Source organism: Ptiloglossa arizonensis, chromosome 6, assembly GCF_051014685.1.
Source record: "Ptiloglossa arizonensis isolate GNS036 chromosome 6, iyPtiAriz1_principal, whole genome shotgun sequence".
NCBI classification, from domain to species: Eukaryota; Metazoa; Arthropoda; class Insecta; order Hymenoptera; family Colletidae; genus Ptiloglossa; species Ptiloglossa arizonensis.
The window spans coordinates 9,921,839-9,943,116 of NC_135053.1; the positions used below are offsets into that span (position 1 = coordinate 9,921,839).

The 21,278-nt window shown below is 29.4% G+C and overlaps 3 protein-coding genes across 7 annotated transcripts; 1 reads left to right on the forward strand and 2 right to left on the reverse strand.

The window, feature by feature from the left end:
• Nucleotides 1-267: 267 nt before the first annotated feature.
• LOC143148042 (uncharacterized) lies at nt 268-3,686 on the reverse strand. 2 transcript variants are annotated; one of them, XM_076313892.1, is made up of 4 exons: nt 3,323-3,686; nt 2,951-3,048; nt 2,428-2,869; nt 268-2,337 (listed from the first exon to the last, which is right to left on the reverse strand). In XM_076313892.1, the coding sequence occupies exons 3-4, from the start codon at nt 2,828-2,830 to the stop codon at nt 1,871-1,873; spliced, it is 870 nt and encodes a 289-aa protein (XP_076170007.1). In that variant the 5' UTR covers nt 2,831-2,869; nt 2,951-3,048; nt 3,323-3,686; the 3' UTR covers nt 268-1,870. The 2 variants fall into 2 exon arrangements, with proteins under 2 accessions (XP_076170007.1, XP_076170008.1); XM_076313893.1 differs by lacking the exon at nt 2,951-3,048 and having other exon boundaries at nt 3,323-3,685.
• Nucleotides 3,687-4,556: 870 nt separating this feature from the next.
• Nucleotides 4,557-21,243, reverse strand: Eps-15 (Epidermal growth factor receptor pathway substrate 15). 4 transcript variants are annotated; one of them, XM_076313763.1, is made up of 14 exons: nt 20,943-21,228; nt 20,219-20,263; nt 19,868-20,101; nt 19,519-19,791; nt 19,198-19,401; nt 18,966-19,123; nt 18,736-18,895; nt 15,567-15,812; nt 14,198-14,260; nt 12,956-13,299; nt 12,674-12,863; nt 12,469-12,588; nt 12,071-12,385; nt 4,557-11,210 (listed from the first exon to the last, which is right to left on the reverse strand). In XM_076313763.1, the coding sequence occupies exons 1-14, from the start codon at nt 20,967-20,969 to the stop codon at nt 10,497-10,499; spliced, it is 3,093 nt and encodes a 1,030-aa protein (XP_076169878.1). In that variant the 5' UTR covers nt 20,970-21,228; the 3' UTR covers nt 4,557-10,496. The 4 variants fall into 4 exon arrangements, with proteins under 4 accessions (XP_076169878.1, XP_076169879.1, XP_076169883.1 ...); XM_076313768.1 differs by having other exon boundaries at nt 11,115-11,248; nt 20,943-21,234; XM_076313765.1 differs by having other exon boundaries at nt 11,206-11,606; nt 20,943-21,243.
• LOC143147872 (uncharacterized) lies at nt 16,575-18,622 on the forward strand. Its single transcript, XM_076313557.1, has 8 exons — nt 16,575-16,707; nt 16,793-16,976; nt 17,045-17,222; nt 17,310-17,601; nt 17,690-17,889; nt 17,976-18,157; nt 18,220-18,375; nt 18,451-18,622. The coding sequence occupies exons 1-8, from the start codon at nt 16,575-16,577 to the stop codon at nt 18,620-18,622; spliced, it is 1,497 nt and encodes a 498-aa protein (XP_076169672.1).
• Nucleotides 21,244-21,278: the final 35 nt, after the last annotated feature.

Genomic DNA, 21,278 nt, shown 5'->3' on the forward strand with positions numbered 1-21,278 from the left:
GTAATACCCTATATAATATATATATCTATATATATATATATATATACATATATATATATATGAAAATTGTATGAAAAATCAAATCAGAAAATGATGTACCGATTGTTGTTATTTATAATACCCCATGTTCCTTATCCTATTAATAACAATTATACAGCTTTAATTTCAAACATTTTTTAATTTTATATAATAATGATTTATTACTTTAATTGTGATTACTACAACCAATAACAAAACGTTTATTTTTTTTTTTAACCATATTTCATGTGTGTGTACAATTATGTACACTGGAAGCATTACATAATAAAGCCGATATATGGTCGGTTTTTCTTAATAAATATAAATAATGTACAAGGAAAAATGGACATAACAATATTATATGTAAATGCGCGTATAATATATAATGTGTAGGCATATAATGACATTTAGTATATACTATACGCGTTCTTATACATATACAGACATCAATAAAATGCATACGTACATTGTCATATGCACATCATAAAGTATAAATATTAAATTATCGATTAACTTAATTTTATTCTGGTATTTATCATTCTCTAGCAATCTACATGTTATTGCCAAACAGATGAACAATGTTTTAACTTCGAACATCAAGGAACACTGTAAGGAAACTCTTCAATTGATTTTTAATTCTTTAATTCTTACATCTTCTAAAATAGGCCAGATTCTTTCAATGTTACATTCTTTAGTTTAAAATTTGAAAAAATTATTTAGTTTTTTTTCAGTCTACGATTGCTAGGTTCGTGAAAAACTCAGTTTACAACAAGACTGCAGAATTAAATCATACTAGGTTGTTCAATAAGTTTTGTCGTTCGATAAAACTTATTGAATAATCTATTACTTGAAACGATTTTTTTTGAAAACTAAAAGAATGTTTTTAAACGTTTTTAATTTTTCTGAAGTGTATATTTTACAATGTTCCTTTTCTGCTAGAAATAAAAGGTATATCTCACTGGTTATGGACTATGCTTAACATTAATTTCATATCATTTTCTCAATTACGTGAAATGTAATAATTATTATGCTGTTATTTTAGGCACATGTTCCAAGAGGTTGATGCCATTACTTTAACAGAAAACAAAATCATGTATATTCATTTCTCTTCTAAGTTTTGTATTCGCATATGTTTAGTAGCAAATACACATTGTTTTTGAATATTTTGGACATACCAAAAATTTTTCATGTACTGCATCACTTTTTGGTATAGAAAAAAATATTTCAAACTTGTTATGCATTTCTTTGGAAGAGTAGATCAATTTATAAATTATAGAATAGTACATATCTAAGTGATGCATTGATATTCATTAAGTTTGCAAAGAAAACATGATTCGAATTTGTGATTGCCATCATACAGATCAAATATTATCCAAAATGTAAAACCTGGGAAAAAGAACTTCACAGAACTAAGCTTGCTTATCTTGTCTTAATTTACATAAAAGCTTGAATAATTTATATGAATATTTTTGAAATAATATTATATAAAGTATCTAAAGATATATATATCTTTATATTTATATATGTATATATATATCTTTATATTTATATATGTATATATATTTCAAATTACTGTTCTTAACAGGTACATTCTTACTTTAAGAACATTGTGCATGTTAGAGGCATATTAAAAAGGGAAATATAAAATCTGCAAGGATACTTTAGAGCCTGTTTCTTATTAATGCGCTATTTGAAAGTTTCAAGACTAATGTAACTGCAAAATTCAAAACTGTCAACAACTACTCCATTATATTCTGAAAGTGTCTCCGATAAAGCTCGCTGTATCAATCTCTTAAATTTAAATTGCCTAAATTATAAAACGATCTTGGTTTAAGATCAAGGTAAAAATGTATTAAGTTCGCAAAATAGAAAATGGAGGTGGCCCAGCCTGCCTCATCATCATTGCAAAACTGCTCAATCCTTCTTCACCATTATTTTGGCTATTCTGATTATTTTGAGAACTGTTTGGATGTTTGCTTCTGCTACTATTATGACTTTGCAAGTGCTTCTTTAAGTGATCCTTTCTATAAAAGGCTTTGCCACATTCTGTACAAACTTGATTTTTGCTACCTGAGTGAATAATCATGTGGCGAGCAAGGTGTTCATTACGTTTAAATGCTTTGCAACACATATTACACTGGTAAGGTCTATCCTTATTGTGACCTTGTTTATGACGATCTAAATGTTCCTTACGCTTTAAACTTGCACCACAAATATCACAGATGTGAGGTCGCTGTCTATGATCTTCAAGGTGCTCATGTAATGCTTCACGATCTTCAAATCTGTACGCACATTCTGGACAATGATAGATTAACATACCTTGAACATTCATAATAATTATATTAAGACACGGAAAAATATTGAATAAAATATAGTCAATTTGTATCGAATTTCTGCAAAAGCATTTACCATTGATATGTTGTGGTTCAACTTCAAATTCAATTTTTGGTCGAACTTCTTGGCAATTATGTGTAGAATTATTGCCATTTTCTTCGTATTTAGTTACATATGGTAATCCTAATGTACTAGAACACCGTGCTAAGTACTCAGACGTCAGTCTGAAATCTATTTGTAAAGGATCTGTCATTGTTGCTGCATCTACTTTCTGAATGGTTTGTGTCCCTGAAGACTGATGGGATATCTGTGGACAAGCTTCTTTATTTCCACAACTGTTCTCATTTCTATTTTCATCTGTTTGTTGGACATGTTGTGGTTGATGTCCAGAATAAGCGTATCCAGTCATATTAGACTGGTTATGTTGATGATTGTGAATGTCTGATGAATATTTTATATTACGTGGATCATAAGCCATTTTTTGGACAGTGACAAGTTAAACTTTCTTAGCATCTGCCTATAAATACAAAAACATCATAGTAAAAGCAATTATTTTCTGAAGTTTCAAAAATAAAAGAAGAATCATTAATAAAATCACCATAAGTATAAGAAACCGTGGTTTAATATGTCCAAAGAATTTCTTTCAAAGCTTTCATATTATAAGAGCAATAGTTTTTCATTTTTTGTATTAAAAAGCTGGAAAAATATATTATTGCATAAATAACAGTAAAACAGTAAAGGACATATTAACTCAAGTACAAGTGTCAATACATACGAATGTATATGAGAAAAAATGTAAATTTTGTTGTAAATTAAACGTAAATGAGAGATTTTATTGAGCAAGGTCAGGACAGGTGTCCACATATCGTTTAATACACATTGAAAATCGAAATATTTGTAAAAAATATCTCCATAATCGAGACAAAAATATTATTTAATGCTATTACGTATACGAATCGAATTTACTCACCCCTTACATGCAGAGCTAGTTGTAAAACCAGCACATCGCTGGTCACTATTTGTTTGTATTGAGCTTGGCCATCTTTACATGCATCAGCTGCTGTACAAATTCTGAATGTTTCTTCTACGAGACCGTCCGTTTCACGAAAGTATATTCTTTGAAGGCGTATCAATAGTTAGCTCATTTACGAAGCATCCTACCATGCACTTAAATACACGACTGATCTCTTAATCGCGATCAATGCACTTTTCAGTACGGTTCCATTTCGAAATGCGCAACGATACGACGATCACAATAGGAAATGTATACCGCATTTAAAAGAGGCGGCTATTTAAGGCGTTCGACAAAGAAATACGATTTGTCGCAACACCCTATATCAAGTTTTAACTAATAAATAGTAACTATTATGTTCAAATAACTTAAATTGTATTACATTTTCCGGCTAGAATTGTCTCACATATATGTTATTAATAATGCTTTTTTATTGTAAAACTTTGATAACATTCTATATCTCTTCTATTCCATTTTAATGAAGTCAATTATGGAATATGCACATTAGTTGCTTTAGAGGTTCGATAGTTTGTACCGTATGTATTACGTGTGAGACAAAATAAAATCTATATTTTTATTCAATTTGTTTTTTCGACACATTTCGAAAATTCAATAAGTTATTAGCATTTTTTATTTATTAACTATACTATTATTATTTAAATTTAAAACCGGTACCTATATCCAACAGATGCAGTTGTATTTTCGCAATGATGACATCTCGCGGTAAATAAGTTAAAATTTCAAGAGTATCACTTTTGAAACTCTTTCACGAAATAGAGCAATAATTCAATATTAGCAATTATTAAATATTTACAAACATGCTACTAAAATAAATTGAAATTTAAAAAATTTGCAATGACGATATAGTAAAATTCGAGCGTTTTATATATCAATACAAGTATACTAACAAAAAAAATTACTGCTTTGCCAGTGGAGCGTTTTAAAAATTTTTAATTAATTATTCTCCTTGGTCGAGAATTTGTGTACTAGATGTTTTTGTACAATTAAATTACAATATTAAGGTTCTGCGATAATATCAACGTACTAACTCTTTAAAATTAGAATATTTAAAAAAATAGGAAACTAAAAGAAATAAATTTTGGTTTCAAAATTAGTTCTTTTTTTTCGATATTTAAAGTAAAATTGGAAAGGAACGACGAATATGATCGTACAAAGATTAACGTACACATAGTGAACCAGATATTTGTATATTTAAACTTATGTACAAGGGGTTGTATTATAATAAACCAACGATCTGCTATATACGTATTTGCCTATAAGAACTCGTAACATCGGAACAATATATCTGTTTTATGGCTGTTTAGCCATGTTTAACAAAATGTATTATGAAGTCGCTATTTCATTGAGAGAAGATTAGGGGGAATGCAAGCGCGTATCCAATTCGAAATTCGAATATTTCTCATCAAATTGCAAATATTCGTTAATATAAAATTCAATTTAAAACGTTTTTATATGATAAAGTAATAGTAGAAATTTACCATGAATCGATGAAATGATATGAAGTAAGTATAAAGTAACGACGATGAAGTAACGCGGTTGAATTAGTTTATGTATGAAAATGTTTTCGTGTTATCAAAACACAGATATTGTGTATTTGTGAAATATTCAAGTTTTGTATGCTCCGGTGAAAAATCATTAATTACATAGAATCAAAAATTGTATTTAGTGTCAACGTGTCCATTCAACACGAGCTTTAACGAGTGATAATAATAAATTAGTATTCGGCGGGCGCTTGCAGAAACGAACTTTATCATTTAACAAAGTAGCGTATAGGAATATTTAGAGCGTTCAACATTATACTTTGGATAGGGTTGCCACCTCCTTGCTACTCACCCGAAGACTCTGGATTTGATTTTCTATCTTCGGTCTCCGGTTGAGGCCATGATTACTTCAGATTTCGTCCGAACACTTCTAATTTTACGAATAATGTTTTCAACGTTATCCGGTATTAAACAAATCCTAGTTATCGTGCAAAACAAATGATGATGAGAATACATTGTAAAAGGTGGTAATATAAGGACTAGACAGTTACTGTTCTTTATTACCAGTCTTTCGATACTTTTACAGGTAATCTCTGGTTTCGTTAATGCAAAAAGCTGGCAACTCCTATCACGAATAATTGAATGCCAATCAATTCATTCATCGTTGTAGCACATAAACGAACGACGTATATGTACACCATTCTTACGTTTCACGAAATAAAAAAATACCTTAAGAAATACTTGGATGTTGAGCAAAAATATTGAATTAAATTATTCAAAGTCAGCTACGATACAGGCAACGAATAAGGAACATAATAACCGACGGCAAAATGCAATTCGCCGATAAATAAATTGAACGGGTAGAAGAACTTGTACAATGTCGTTATGCCATACACGTACAAAAAAAGTGCTTTCTTTAAAATCGAGATGGGCAAAGTCTTTTTAAACCATTATCCAGATTAAACTTTTGAACAACGAATGAAAGATAAGAAAATGTTTGTCTGTTATCACTCAGATAAATAATTATTCGAATAACGAGTAAACATTTATTTGCCCATCCACGTTGATCGGACAAACTTTTATTCGTCAATGACAAATAAACAATTATCGTCACTCTTATATATTATTAGTTATCCGAATAAAATTGTGCCCGACGCTGCTTTACGAGTATTGTAAGACCCGTTTCGTTCATTATACGCTGCTCGAAGCGCTTTGATGATTATGATTACACAGAGAGAACAAAGCGATACGCGTCGATTTCTATAATTACTATCGGGGAATCGGTAGCTTAAAATTAAAAAAGCATCGCTTTAACACCCTCGTTGATTCTGTGTTTCTCGATTTTCTAATTGTAGATATATAAAAAGCGACCTGTATATCCTTTGTGCACGGTACATAATACGCAATTCCAGATTTCGTTACGCGCACCACAGATTTTAATAATTGGAATATTGAATTACACATATTCCCAGTACATTTACGTGCAACTCGTATTACATGTTACTCGCAAACTTGTATTATTAGCATGTAAAACATAACAATTTCAATATGGGGTATACATTACGTTAACTTTCTTCAATCGAAGATATGCCTCTGGCACTCTCAACAATGTTTTTCTCATTCTCGACAATAATATCTCAACTTGTTTAATGTTTTTTTTACCTATCATTTGCAAGTCCTTTTATTTAAACTACGATGTGAAATTCAGAACGAAAAACATGAAAATATAATTACTGCGTAAATGTTTTTTATCAAAATGATAAAACCATATATTAAAAAAAAAAAAAAAAGAATAAGAGACGAAAAAGGCTAGTATGGAATATATATAATTAATCAAAATCGAAAGGTTGAAATTTGGTATGTGTATGTGATTCCATGAAAATAAAAGAAAGGCTACTTATAACAGAGTATTGTAAATGAATGGAATATAATAGAATATATAATGACGTATAGCACAATAAAAGGTTTTTACATATATCACGTGTACTGTTTCGAATTCATTAAATGAAGAAGAGTTTCGTTGAAAATATTAAAACAATGTAAAGAAGTGCAAGATTATCGACAAATAAATTCGCATTAAACATTTGATTTTTACAGCTTACTGTAAGGGACCACGTTACTGTCTCGAATAAATAAAAACATCGAATAATGCGTAGGAAAGAAAACTTCTGAATGATATTTTTCGTCCATTTTACACACCTGTACATTGGTAACAACGGTATTATCGAAGTTCATTTTATCAATAACGATATTAGTCGCAGTATCGTCGCAGTTTCAGTTACCTACTACAATTTCATTGCGCATTGTTAAAACTTAACGGACGAGATTTTGTTCTCCATATCTATTAATAATTTAAAAGTAAACTCGAATACAAGTAAATTTTAATTTTAGTATGGCAAGATTGAATTCAAAAAAATAAATGTATAAAGTTTACAGCGTCAAAGTAAATTTCGAATTTCTTCTAAATTTTGAATACAAATTATCACGAACTCATCTTGAGTTGCAAGAATGAGATACACATTGATCATTATAAATTAATGAAATTTATATACATACACTTATCGTCCTTTAAGTATTAACAGAAATAAAAAAGAGTACAGCATTTTCTACTTATGTAAAGTCTAAACATGTCACAATCGTATTTTCTAACGCTTTCTAAACATGCTAATCACTATTTGCGAATATATTTCGGTCTCCTTCGTGTACTTACATGCTTTTTCACGATTATATTATTATCGATTCCTGCTCGTTAACGCAGCAAATATAATGGATAAGAAAATTTTCCAAACCAGGAAATAGTACCATAATAGATATACAGGGTGTGGCACGTAACTGTCGTCATGACTTTTCAGGTGACAGATTGTGCGGCAAAAAATGTCTTGAACAAAAATTAATCAGTTTCTAATTGGTTACAAAGAAAATTACGAGAACTATGTTTTTTTTTATAAAAAATCAAGGTCTCATTGACTTTTCTAAATGGCACCATGTAGTTTTGACTCCATAGGATTGTTGCGTATGAAAAAACGAATTTAACGACCTGCTATACTATGCCCTTCAAATGTCTTTATTAATTACACATTATTTGAATACTTTTGTCGGTTTACTGACACTACGAAATGCATGTGATTCTGAGAAAATGTAAAGTGTTTGAAATAGGCGAGAGAGTGAAGTGTTTCCAAGTGTTTTATATATATATATAAATAGTTCTCCGAATTTTCTATATTATACTTTGTAGCCAACTAGAAACTGATCAATTTTTGTTGTTCAATACATTTTTTGTCATACAGTTACATGCAACACACTGTATAGATGATTAAAATTTTCACCATACTTTAAATTGTGAAACGAATGTTTGCGCGGAGTCTATGACACCAGTTTCTAAGTAGAATTTGTAGATGCAACTATAAATTGATACATAGAGCTATTTTTCCTACAAATTCAAGAAATCTGGAACGGTAAAATATATTTTAATAATTTTAGCCCACAGGTATTAATACGATTTCTTTCTTTTAACGGAAACTGTGATTTTTCGCTAAGATACAACAATCAATTGTCAGAAGAAAATGATAGTAAATTAATTTTTTTTCATTAAATTCTAGAAAAAATAGTATAATGTCCATTGGTAAAAATTTCACTATTAATTTAGGAAAATAATTAAAATATTGTGCCGAGTAGAACACTCGATGGAACAAACGATCACTTTCAACTCTTTGGACGAAGAAAAGCCTTTCTGAATTATTCGAAATAAGCGAGTCATAGTTACTTCATTTATCCTCATGATCGTTATCAGGCACACACCTTCAATACTCGCACGTGTGTTCGCACATCTGCGATTAGAATACATACATGCAGTTCTCGAACACAATTAAAACAATAACAAATACATAATAATATTTGCAAAGAAGAAAGAAACATATATAATACGATTGTACAGTACACTTATTTTTGTTCACTGGTAAATGATATTGACAGCACGTGTGCTTACATAGATGCTATAGTAATAATAGTAATAATAATAATAATAGTAATAATAATAATAATAATAATAATAATAATAATAATAATAATAATAATAGTAATAGTAATAATAATAATAGTAATAGTAATCGCGATATAACAATAATAACGCAATTATAATAATCACGATAAAATAATACAGATAGTAATATATACACCATGCGTAATACATTGTCGTCGTGAAGTTACAAGATACAATGGTAAAGTAAAGATAGACGCGGCCCTTTGTGTTTGATTTCAAAGATTTCAGGACAAACACGGAGCTACGCTTTATTTGAACACCTTATTCTTTGGGACGTACTAAGACCGAAGGCTGAATTATACGACATTCACACAAACATTATTTGGAACGGTTGGCTTACTGTTAATGTAACAATACGATCGTTTATTATTCGCACCTTTATCTTTCCTTTTCATTCGTCTGCTCGTTGAGTCCTGATTTGATTAAAAATAAACTTTTCTTCTACTTTTCGTATCGCATCTTCAATGGAACGTATGTTTTGGATCTTGTGATAAAAACTTTTATAATTTAAATTTTCCTTATACACAGTAATAATGTGTTCAAAAGCATATTAGCGTGTGACGATGATTTCAGTAAATTTCATATTTTACGTTTTAATGAGTAGTTCTACTTATTAACATTTATATAGTCAGAGGTTTTTGTATCATTATGATCATGATGAATACTGGTGAAGACATGTTGAGTTCAGACAGTGTTATACACGGGGCATCGTTACAGTGCATATTAAACAACAAACAGAAACGTTGCTCCGCTGCTATTCGCGAATATACAGACGTATAGCTGAAGTGCGTTTTACAATAACGACGCTGAGAAGTTTGTCCATTTTGAGGATTCAACATTTATTTACTATTCCCCTCGCCTTGAACTCACGGAATTCGTGTACACAACGTTTTATTGTCAATCCAATGAATCTGCCACCTTATATTTTGCCTTTATACATTACTAATTTACGTTTAACCATAGTGTACAATCAGCTACGTGTATATTAAGTGTTGTTATTTTAGAATTCGATATTGCAAGGCAATAATGAATATATTTTTGTTCTTTTCTCTTTTTACAAAAATTCATCGATCTCTGCGGTAAACCAGAGTGCCGAAAAGGGCGCGCGGTTTAATATAAATTTTTACATTCAAATGATATCAATGCAGTAGCATTTTGGTTGTTGGGATGTGATCGAATACATCGTACGCTAAGTGAAGAACGAAAAGGCCACATTGAGAACCAATTACTTATGGTGAAAAATGCTTTGTCGATTTTGTATGATTATAATATATGCCACTATGAACATTTGGATATTCGTATGCTTCACTAATTCCATCTAAATATTTTCTGTTCTCATTTCACAGCAGTTATGATATGCTAAATAGTATTAAAAGTAAGCATTATATGTAATTGCAGTTCTCGCAGATATTCTTTATAGCCTTAATTAGTGCGGATCTCAAAATCTCGATAGTTATTACGATTGTATGAAGTTAACATATCATATACCTTCCAGTCCTGATTTTGTATCAAGAATCGTAAAGTCGTTGTGCCCGAAAATATGCTATTCAACTTAACGAATCAAAATGAAAGCGTTCTGCAGACCAAAGTTCTACAACTTGCCAGACTTTTCTTGTTTACTCAGTTCAAGGGCTAAAGCTAATTCTTCTTCCTCTTGTTGTTTACGTCTGCGTCTTTCTTCCTCGGACTTCAGGCTTTGTTGAGATGCCCAGACAAGTTGCTCCTCTTCAGTCATTGCTTTGTTGCCATTCCAAATTTTACCAACATCGGATTTCGACTTTTTATCATTGAAACTAGTTTTAGATTTGTTCTGTGTTAAATCTTGTCCCTGTCTTCTAACAGACTTTTCGCTCTTTGTTGAAAATGCTTCATCTATGTCGACTGTCTTTGTCTTAGTATTAGAAAACGCATCAGACTCGATAGCTTTTATATTTCTGTTGTCGTCGGAGAACGCTTTCACGAAATCAGTGTCGAATTTAGCATTGTCCTTTTCAATTTTATTCTTAGCAAGAGGAAAAGTGTTGGAGAAATCAGTATCAAAGCCTTTTGTGAAAGAATTCTTACCAGGAAGTACCGAAGTCGTTCCATAACTGAATGGATCCATCTTACCCACTTCGTTATTCTTGTTCGCGTTGAAGTCTTCTGCATCGTCGGCGAAGGGATCTGCTATGTTAAAAGGATCTGCGTATCGGTAATCCCTAAAGGGATCTTCCGTGAAGTCCGGCAGCTGTGGAGTTACCATCGATACCGTGTGTGCTCTGCTCGTTGGTCTGGGTGGTGTCATTCGATTCAGTGTTGGTTCCGGCTGAAGCAGGTTTTTTTTCACTGGTCAATTTTCGTTTACTGAAAAGGTAGAAAGAATAGCGCGAAAAATCGCTGGTTATCATCAGGCTGCTGGACCATACATAGCTGCTGTTGAAACCTTATAAAATATTTAGTAGTAAATATTTTTAAAATGTTCGAGTTAATTCACACCAATCTCATATAAATCTCATGAAATGAATTGTTGCGAAACAATATAACATTTGATCGGTAAAACTCTAACATTTTATTTAAATATGAATAATTAAATAATTAAAAATTGCCATGCATTATCAAAAAATGAAAATATAATACTGTAACAAAGAGAACAAATTAATTTGTAGACAGCATGCTCCAGGAGCCAGGTCAATGAATAAACTGAAAATTGTGCAGCTTCTACCTAAATATAAAACAAAAAATATAATTAATCCTTCTTTTTTTTTTATATAAATGTATTTTACAAAATAACACTGTAATATATTGGAACGACGTTTTATAATATTAAATACTTATCCTATTTCGATATATTTATAGATTTAATTAATACTTTAATCAGTAGTGCTTTGTGTAAAATGATATTTGAGTCGTATCAATATATTTCATTTCTCATTAAAACTAGCCATATTTGAAATGTATATAATAATATATAACGTACTGGAGATTGACAAAATTGGGGAAGGATGGGATATGGCCAGGATGACATGTAAGAACACTTAAAAGAAGGTAGAAAATCATTTATATACCAATAAATAATTATGCATTATAAATATTAATGCTAAACAAATATTTCTTCTACTTACTAATAAAATAAAAGCATATATTTGAAAAGTTTTATAGGTAAAGTAAAAAGTAAAGGACACATACCTTGGAATCAAAATTTGCAAAATCAGCGAATCCAGTAGATGAAGTAAAACCACTATTATTATTATCGATAATTCCTTGTTGAGCAGAAAAGGGATCGGAATTAGCATTTGCAAAAGGATCTGGGGTAGGAGAAGGAGTAGGTGGTGCTGGTGCTGCTCTTAAAGGACCAGTAGGTCCTTGAGAAGGTCGTGGAGGTGCTGGTCGTGGCGGTGGTTGTTTTGCCTTTTTAGGAGGAAGGGCAGGACTAGGACTTTCTGGACGAGGTGGGGCATGAAGATTCGCAAATGGGTCATCCCCAAATGGATCTTTTGTTGCCTGAGGAAGAAAGGAATAAATTAAATAACAGTTGTGTCCCTTAACGAAATTAAAATTATTATTCTAATACGTTTGGAACTTACTGTTGTTGCAGTTGTGGGTTTGATTTCAGTTTTCTTTCCATCCCCAAATGGATCAAAAGGGTCCTGTTTTATGACATTACTATTATCAAATGCACTAAATGGATCAGATGTGAAACCACCCTACAATTACAACACAAATTATATTATTGGATTAAAAATTATGATTAGAAATTTTATAACAGTGACTTAAGTCGAAAAAACTCACAGAAGTAGGTTGTGATGGAAATGCACTTCCAAATGGATCTGGCGTTGATGCACTAAATGCTTCTTGTGCTTTATTCAATGCAAAAGGATCTTGCTCAAATCCATCCAGTGTTGCTGTTCCATTTGTATTAGAGAATGAATTTGCTTTTTGTTCTTTTGTTTCGTTCACATTGTTTGTGGTTGTTTCATACCTACGTAAATTTAAATATAATGACAATACAATAATAATCTTATCGTAAATTTAAATCAACAATTTATATGTTTGATACATATAAATACGTACTCTAAATCTTCAATTTCAGGATTGAATTGCAGACTAGTATCAGGTACAAGAGTGGCATCCCCTGCAGCAAGTGCAGAGTCATAAAGTGCAATTGCATCGCTCATCTGACGTTGTTGTTCTTGCAAATGAGTTATTTTTGCTTTTGCTTGACAAATTTGCAACTGAGTATCCTGCAAATTTTTAGTAAGTTCATTTAATTGGTCCCTGCTTTTGTTTTGTTGCTGTTCTAATTGCTGTTCCTCTTGTCGCAAGCCTTCCAGTTCTTGTCGTTTAAAATTCAGTTCTTCCTCTTGAGCACGTAACACTGATTCTTGCTCTTCTGCTTGTTGACGCAGTTTATCAACCTATTATTAGTAATAGCAAAATATTATTTATTATAAATTATTTACTATAATTTGTTATTTAAATATAAAAATGCGATTTTAATACATAATGTGTATGTGACTTAATTAATCATAATTTATATTTTCATTCATAAATACATTAACCACACACTATTAATAAAAAATGATAATGTTACATTTGCATCATCAGATTTAGTATATATGATTAGTAATGTATCACTCGTATATGAACTATTAAAAAATATCATACATAGCTGTACAAATTTAAGACCCAAATCTAACTTAATCAATTATTATAATACTTATGTTAGTTTTAAAATCATTACATAAATTAATGTTTGATAAAAGTAAAATACGAAATAGTAATATATGGAATAACACACAGAATAATTTTATAAAATCGAAATATTATTTTAATACTTCCACTAGAATGGGGCCTTAAATAAAAATTTGCAAGCAGATATAATTTCTCTGATGGTAATCTATGCTACAATTATTTTACCATGCATTGCAACAAAGCACTAGCATTATCTATACAAACATAATAGACACAAATGAAGCTTTTTATAAAATAACATGTAGTGTATCAATATTGAATCATTTACTTAAAAATCCAGTCTATACATATACATATACATCAATGTAGCTAAAATGGTACTTGATTTTCATGGCAACTTTCTTGTATATTTATAAAAAAAAAGACAATTTTTTTTATCCTTTCATTTTTATTATGCAAGAAACTGTTTTTGCCTTGTACCTTATTCTATGATGATAGACAATCGGAATTATTTGAATAACTCTTAAGTAATTGTACTTTCTATTGCATAGAAATAAGAAATAAAATCTGTACATCATCACCATATCTGCCCTTCATTAAAAATAGAAATTTTGTATGTACCTTTATTTGTTCCTCAAGAATCTTCTGCTCGACCCCACTCAAATCTTTATCTACTTCAGCCTTCTACAAGCCAAACATGATAAAACTAAATCATAATGAAAAATCTAAACGTAACATAAAATAAAGTAAAAAATAAATTTATAAATATTCAAAGTTGAGAGGTAAAATTTGAATATAAAAAAATAGGTAATAAGGAATAAAGTCATGAATAAATATATAGCACTAAATATATACATACATTTTCCCTTTCCTGTTTATAACGTACTACATGATATAAAAATTCAATTCATTAATGCAATTATTATTAAAATAATTTAAAATATTGTATGAACTATATACTTAATAAAACAACACAAAATTATGAATGCCATTAAAACTAGTCCATTTTTATGAATATAAAGATAAGTTTATTTTATTTTAAATTTCATGTGCCAGATCTGTATTGTGTTTTGAGTAAATGTTAAGCATTAATAATAAATAGCAAAAATTATTTAAATGATTTAATTGTAACAAAATAGAGTTCTCTGGCATGCAGTAAAAAAACATATGCATGCGCATGTGTACACACACTCATTCATATTTATGGAAAAAGTGTCAATGAAACAATTAAAAATGATATGTTACACACATCTGTATATATGTATTAAGTGAATGACAGGATTATCTAGAATTAACTCAATGTAATACTCTCATAAAAAGATAAAATATTCATTTTTAACAACAAACTTATAATAAAATACCTATTACTATTACTAGAGTATATTAAATTAAGGTATCATGAGATAAACATCGCATAAAATAAACATGTTAAATAATAAATACAAAAATCTTCATTTTATTCAAAATTTGATACTAGTAAATAAAGAATATTATACACAGTTTTATTTTAATATTATGGCAATACAGAAAAAAGTATGTAAGATACATTTAAAAATTGGATAATGGAGGTGAAAATGTTAAGTGTGTCCCACAAACAGACGACAGATTAATATTTCCTTCCTTAATATCATTTTCTAAATTGAAAAAACTGGAAAAAATTCGGTCACAATTTATCGTATCGACTGCCTTTTATCAACTATTTCATGCGACATCTATCAAGAGATAGTTCAAAAAATATACTACAGTACAATAATAAAATATCATAAAATGTTATGTATCTTAATATTTTCTTTGATTTATAGATTATAAAGTTTGTCAATTATTTAAATTATTTAAAATGATATACTTTAGTACATCTAATTGTATTCATATTTCAATGAAAGCACTACATGTATAAATTACAAGTACACATATTTCTAATTTTATACAAAAGCAAAGCTACACATTTAACAAGCAATACTCAACTGTCAATAATTAAAATTTCTTTTACCTGAGCCTTCAAGTCATTCAATCGCTTTTGTGCTTCACCTTTCTGATTTTCCAATTGCTTTAAAGTAGCAGCAAGAGTGTCTAATTCACTCTGCAGGCTCTTAATTTCGCCGCGTTTTATCTTGATATCAGCTTCTTTTTGCGCTATATCTTGTTCCATACTTTGTCTTTCTCTTACAAGTTCTGCTATATCTTTACTTATCATATCTAATTCTGGATTTGAATAACCAGATATATTGTTGTTTTCCTAAACACAAAATTAAGTTTTATATAAAAAATTATAAATTATTAATTGTGAAATTATTTAAAAAGTACAAATAATATAGTTATATAAAACGTTTATTACTAAAAAATTTACATTTTACATTTTATATCTTTTTTCATATAATGTATGCATTAGAAATACAATGTAATATAATTTTTGTATTTGTATAATTCATTTCCATATAATGAAATAATATTGCGATTCAAAAACAAACCAACAATTACTCTACATAAATATTATAATTAAGTAGTTCTTGAGTACTATTTCATATTTTTAATGTTATGTTAGTCTATAGCGATAAAGCTATTATCATTCAGTGTATTCATTATAAATTCTTTGATATACTGACGCCGAGTTTTAGACTTGATCTTTCCAAAATTATCTGTATCATATAATAATTTCAATCTTGCTGTCTTTGCTTCTTTTTGAAATTTTTTAATAAGCATAACATTTTTTGCTTTTTCTCTTTTTAATATATCTGCTGGAAAGTCATGATTTATTGTAATAGGCAAAATTTTCATAAAATCTTGTATATCCAAATTGTTAGTTTCCTTCTGATAGGAAGAATGTATATTTAACATTTCATTTAAATTACATTTACAATTTGTTGACATGGTTGCTTCACTTGGATATAAAGAATGTTTTCAATAAAAAACAATAAAGAAATGAAAAGCTCAAAATTATATATCAAACTTCATGACATTACAATTTTATGAAACAAGTTGATAGCAGTTTTTATGTGCAATGCAGTTAAAAATCATTTTATTTTTGTATTTTATAATTAATATAGCATTGAATTTTGCATTAGAAATAAATTTATTGAAAAAATATGGTGAACTTAAAAAAAAAGTAAGCAAATTATTTAATAAACAACAAGGTAAATACAATTCTCTAACATCGTAGTATTACATTTTTTCATAGAAAACAGATAGATAATTTTATGAAATTTCATTTATTCCAAGGGAGTGAGTTTCTTTTCGATATCAATGAATTTGAATACCCAAGAGCAAATGAAACACTTAGAAAAATGCATAAACAGTTATGGCAGGAATATTATGAATGTTTAAAAAAAACTTATAATGAAATTGGATCAGAAAAAACAATACATCCAATTGCCCTTGTAGCTCTAAAAGGAACATTAGTCGAGTATGGCAAAAAAATGTTATTTCTAGTATAATCACCTAATACTATATCAAATAAACAATAAATTTTAGGTTAAAATGTCAAATATGCATCTCCCCAATAGAAATATATAAAATTGACAATATAGAATGGTACTTTAATGGGAACACTTCAACGTTACCAAAGAATAAAACCAATAAACTTATAGAAGAATCAGATAACATTTTAATTGCTCCTAATGATAAGAGATTAATGATATATAACATTAATGTATACAAGTTTTTAAATTAAAGCAAAAAGATGATTGATAATGAAAACATAAATTTATCTATTAAAATAATATAAAATTTGTTATAGTCTAAACAAGTGGGTCAATATTGGTGCAAATTGGGAGATACATTATCAACATTTTATTATGTATCAATTGATACGGACTCACAGGGGATAAAAGTTGTGCATTCTCTAACAGCACCCCATATGCTACATGCCACATCAGAGCAAATTATACCAAAATACAATTTAATCATTTACACGACATGGACAAAATGGTCTTCATGTTCAACATGTAATATAGTTGGAAAAAAAAATCGTTATGGATATTGCACTATTTCTTACGTTAATCAAAATTTGCAAGATTATAAAAGACTAAGTACATTTTTTTTTAAGTATACATTACATGTATTAAAAGTCTTACAAAACTAATAATAATGATATGTAACAATATAATGTTACAACAGGTGAACTGACCAAATCAATAAAACAAACTGAAACAATTGAAAGCAAAAATTTAGATAACAATGTTGTTAATAAAATAAAAATGGCTCTAAATGTATTCAGAAATAAATTACCATGCAAAAGTGTATATTTACCAAATGAAATTTTGGATATTTCAGACGTTAAGAATAGGAAAACGGAACTAATGATCAAATATTGTAAGGTATTTACATATTTTAAGAACCTAAGTATTTAATTCAATTTTTAACAGTGTACTACAAATAAATTTGTGGAATAATGTTACTGTAGGTAAAATGTTCAAAGAATGAAATATTTGAAGTACGGGATAAACATGGAAACGTACTTGAAAGTGCCAACAATAGTGCTGGTATATATTCTATGGTTCAGGGAATGCCTATTCCATTACCACCAGTTACACGCACAATTATTTTCGAAAAATATAAAAAGAAAGCAATGCTTATATGTCCAGGGTAAAATATATTAATATATTAAAAATTTTTATTTCTAGTTTAGAATTTCAAAAAATTTTTAGAAATTTGAATACAAATGTGCCAATTACTTGGAAGATGGCTAATAAAATATTACATCCATCTGTTATTAAAGACGAATCTCAAGGAAGAATTTATATTAATATGCAAATGTATATAATCTTTAAATCATTAAAATTTGAAGATACAAACATCTACAGGTAAATAATTCTTTACAAATGAAATATTCATATTTAAATAACTCTTACTTTTACAAATAATGTATTTATTTGTAGTTGTTGGCAAAAAAATGAAATTGCTGGCATAATAAAATTAAATGTAATAGGAGAAACAGAATTACAAGTAAATTATAGTGCTATTATGATTGGTGGAATTTTAATAATCATTGTATTTCTAATAGTATTTTGGAGAGCATTTCAAGGTCGTAAACGCTTCACAATACATTAACTATACTATATATTATATACTTTAAAATGAAACAGTATATAATACAAAATACAATATCTTGTGCATTGATTACACAATAAATAAGAATTTGTTTAATAAAAAAAATTACTTACCACAATAGTATCAGGTGATTTTCGCATTGAAGGGGGTATCATGTCAGGACTCAAAGTTGCAGGTGGATCAACTCCTCTAAGCTTTTGCTTAATGAGCCACATAGCTAAAGCAAATTGTTCTTTATTTAATTTCCCACTTTGACATGTGTCACAAAGACTCCTGAAATATTAAGTATTCTTTATTTTTTACACTAAATGATTAATAAACGAGATAATAAAAATATCTGTACCATATAAGAGCCAATTCAGTCTGTGGAAGTCCACTTTGAAGGAAGACATCTTTGATTTCAATACCTGAGACATATCCATCCATATCTAGATCAGCTTGCAAAAACAATTTATCTGCTGCTATTTGTTCTTCAGGAGTAACTACCCACTGCACATTTGTCTGTATCATTCATTTTTGTGTTGAATACACAGTTTACAAAAATGATGTTTATAGTTTTACTACATGCAAAGTACCTTTGATATTTCCAGACTAGCCATACGCTTCACAGCAGACACATTAGGCAAAGGTGGTATAGGTGGTGGAACTGTTGTCATTCCTATTGGCGCAGAAGAATTTGATATGGTAATGTCTTTTCTTTTACCAGGTGGCATTAATTCTGGCGGAAGTACCTTTGGTATCGCATATTTTTCTAAAGCTTTAAATGCTAAATGCATTGCCTGCATAACAATCAATATAATTTATGCATAAAACTATAATATAAAAATATGATAAGAAAATAAATTCATTATAGTTATATTATTGAATATTATATACATATACAGTTAAGTACTTACAACAACAAATTCATGTCTGTCCAGCATACCATCCTTATCCATATCTGCAAGGTCCCAAATCTTTCCAAGTGTATCACAAGGAAGTTTACTTTCCATAAGAATAGCTTTAACTTTATTCCCAGGTACATATCCTTTTACAGGATTCAAACTCATAAAAATTTCATCATATTTTACTCTATCATAAGGTTTAATAGACCAATCTCCATTAGTGACAGATGTTATTACTGGCAAACTATTATCTACATTTTTCTGAGATATTACTGGAGTATCATCCTAAAAGTAAATGATAGTAATCAGTAAGAATAATAATACAAATTTATTTTCTAAATTAGATAATGAAATACTTTACCATCTTTGGAGGAGGCAATTCCATACTTAAATTTGACATACTAAGATCTTGTCCTGTTTGTGCTAATGCACAAAGTTTCAAGGCTACAAAAAGACCAGCTTTATCTAAAGATCCACGTGATTGTGGATCTGCCATGTCCCATATTTTACTTAACACAAAATCACTCAGCTGGGATTTCTTAAGAAATCTTGCAGCTTCCATTGCACCAATTCGTCCATATCCATTTGGATCCAGCTTTAAATATAATTTAATAGGTTATTCTTTAATTATATCATCTTGATACATAATTTGAGGTTATCTAAATTTGTTAATGAATAAATAAATACTTTACCAAAATATGTAAAAATATACCTGATTATAATAGATTTCATATATAACAGTATGGCTTCCAGCCACCTGTAAAAACGAATTTATTATATTTATTTATATTGCATTATAAACTATACATATTATAAGATATTAGTAAATATAAAAGACCTAGTTCAAAAAGGACCAAATCCCCCCCTCCAAATGGATTTACTTCAAATTTTACAAATTCTTAGATCTATGTGGTTGTCATCGATCCCCGTTGCAAATTTTCCCTTAAGTCTATAGGGGGCGGAGCAAGAGGGGGTGAAAATGCCACCCGGCGAAAATCGAAATAAATTAATAACTTTTGAACGACTGAAGATATTTCAATGAAACTTTCACTAAAAGAATAGCAAAAAATGACTACTTTTAGACGATATATATATTTGACAGACTACCATTATTTTACACTAATTATATATTTTTTTTTTATTTATCTGACCAGAAAAAATGAATAATAATCGTTACAAAAAAATGTACACTCTCCAAATGTTAACCAAAAACTGTTTCAATTATACCTTGTTTAATTCTTTTTCAGATGACATAAGTCGGATTGAAGGGAAATGTTTGGGTTACGAGCAATAGCGTTTAATTCAAACCGTATTTCACGCTCGTTTTCATGCAGAATAGGACAAAACAGAAATAAATTTTAAAAAAGATTTGTCTAAGAACAGACACGACATATCGAATATTATATCACGATAGAATTATAAAAATTACGATATACCTGCGTGGGTGATGGCAGGGCGGCCATACTTGCATTGAACACTGGCTTAACCAATCACACTGTGAATCGATAGTATGTCATGTTAACAATTTTATTTAGCATTTTGTCTATAAATTTTTATTGCTCGGTGCACCAACAGAACACTACAATTATACTTTTTTCTTCAATCAATTTAGATGTATAACTACAGCGACAATTATCAATCACCCGTACGAAACTGTCTGCCGCTTGTCGCGCTCGATTGTCGACTTGTAGTCTTACATTCCACCTCCTTTACATCAACGATCATCATGCAAACTAGACTTCATGCGCATAGTGCAATTAAACTTACATTCG

Excerpts from the sequence above, each read along its gene's own strand:
- Eps-15 (XM_076313763.1), bottom strand. The coding sequence starts at position 20,969 with ATGGCCGCCCTGCCATCACCCACGCAG. Across the intron at positions 20,264-20,942 it reads CCCTGCCATCACCCACGCAG|GTGGCTGGAAGCCATACTGT; the intron begins GTATATCGTAAT and ends TCGTTTTTACAG. Across the intron at positions 19,402-19,518 it reads ACAGACATGAATTTGTTGTT|GCAATGCATTTAGCATTTAA; the intron begins GTAAGTACTTAA and ends ATTGTTATGCAG.
- LOC143147872 (XM_076313557.1), top strand. The coding sequence starts at position 16,575 with ATGCAGTTAAAAATCATTTTATTTTTGTATTTTATAATTAATATAGCA. Across the intron at positions 16,708-16,792 it reads ATTATTTAATAAACAACAAG|GGAGTGAGTTTCTTTTCGAT; the intron begins GTAAATACAATT and ends ATTTATTCCAAG. Across the intron at positions 17,223-17,309 it reads TAATGATATATAACATTAAT|TCTAAACAAGTGGGTCAATA; the intron begins GTATACAAGTTT and ends AATTTGTTATAG.
- LOC143148042 (XM_076313892.1), bottom strand. The coding sequence starts at position 2,830 with ATGGCTTATGATCCACGTAATATAAAATATTCATCAGACATTCACAAT. Across the intron at positions 2,338-2,427 it reads TGAACCACAACATATCAATG|GTATGTTAATCTATCATTGT; the intron begins GTAAATGCTTTT and ends TGAATGTTCAAG.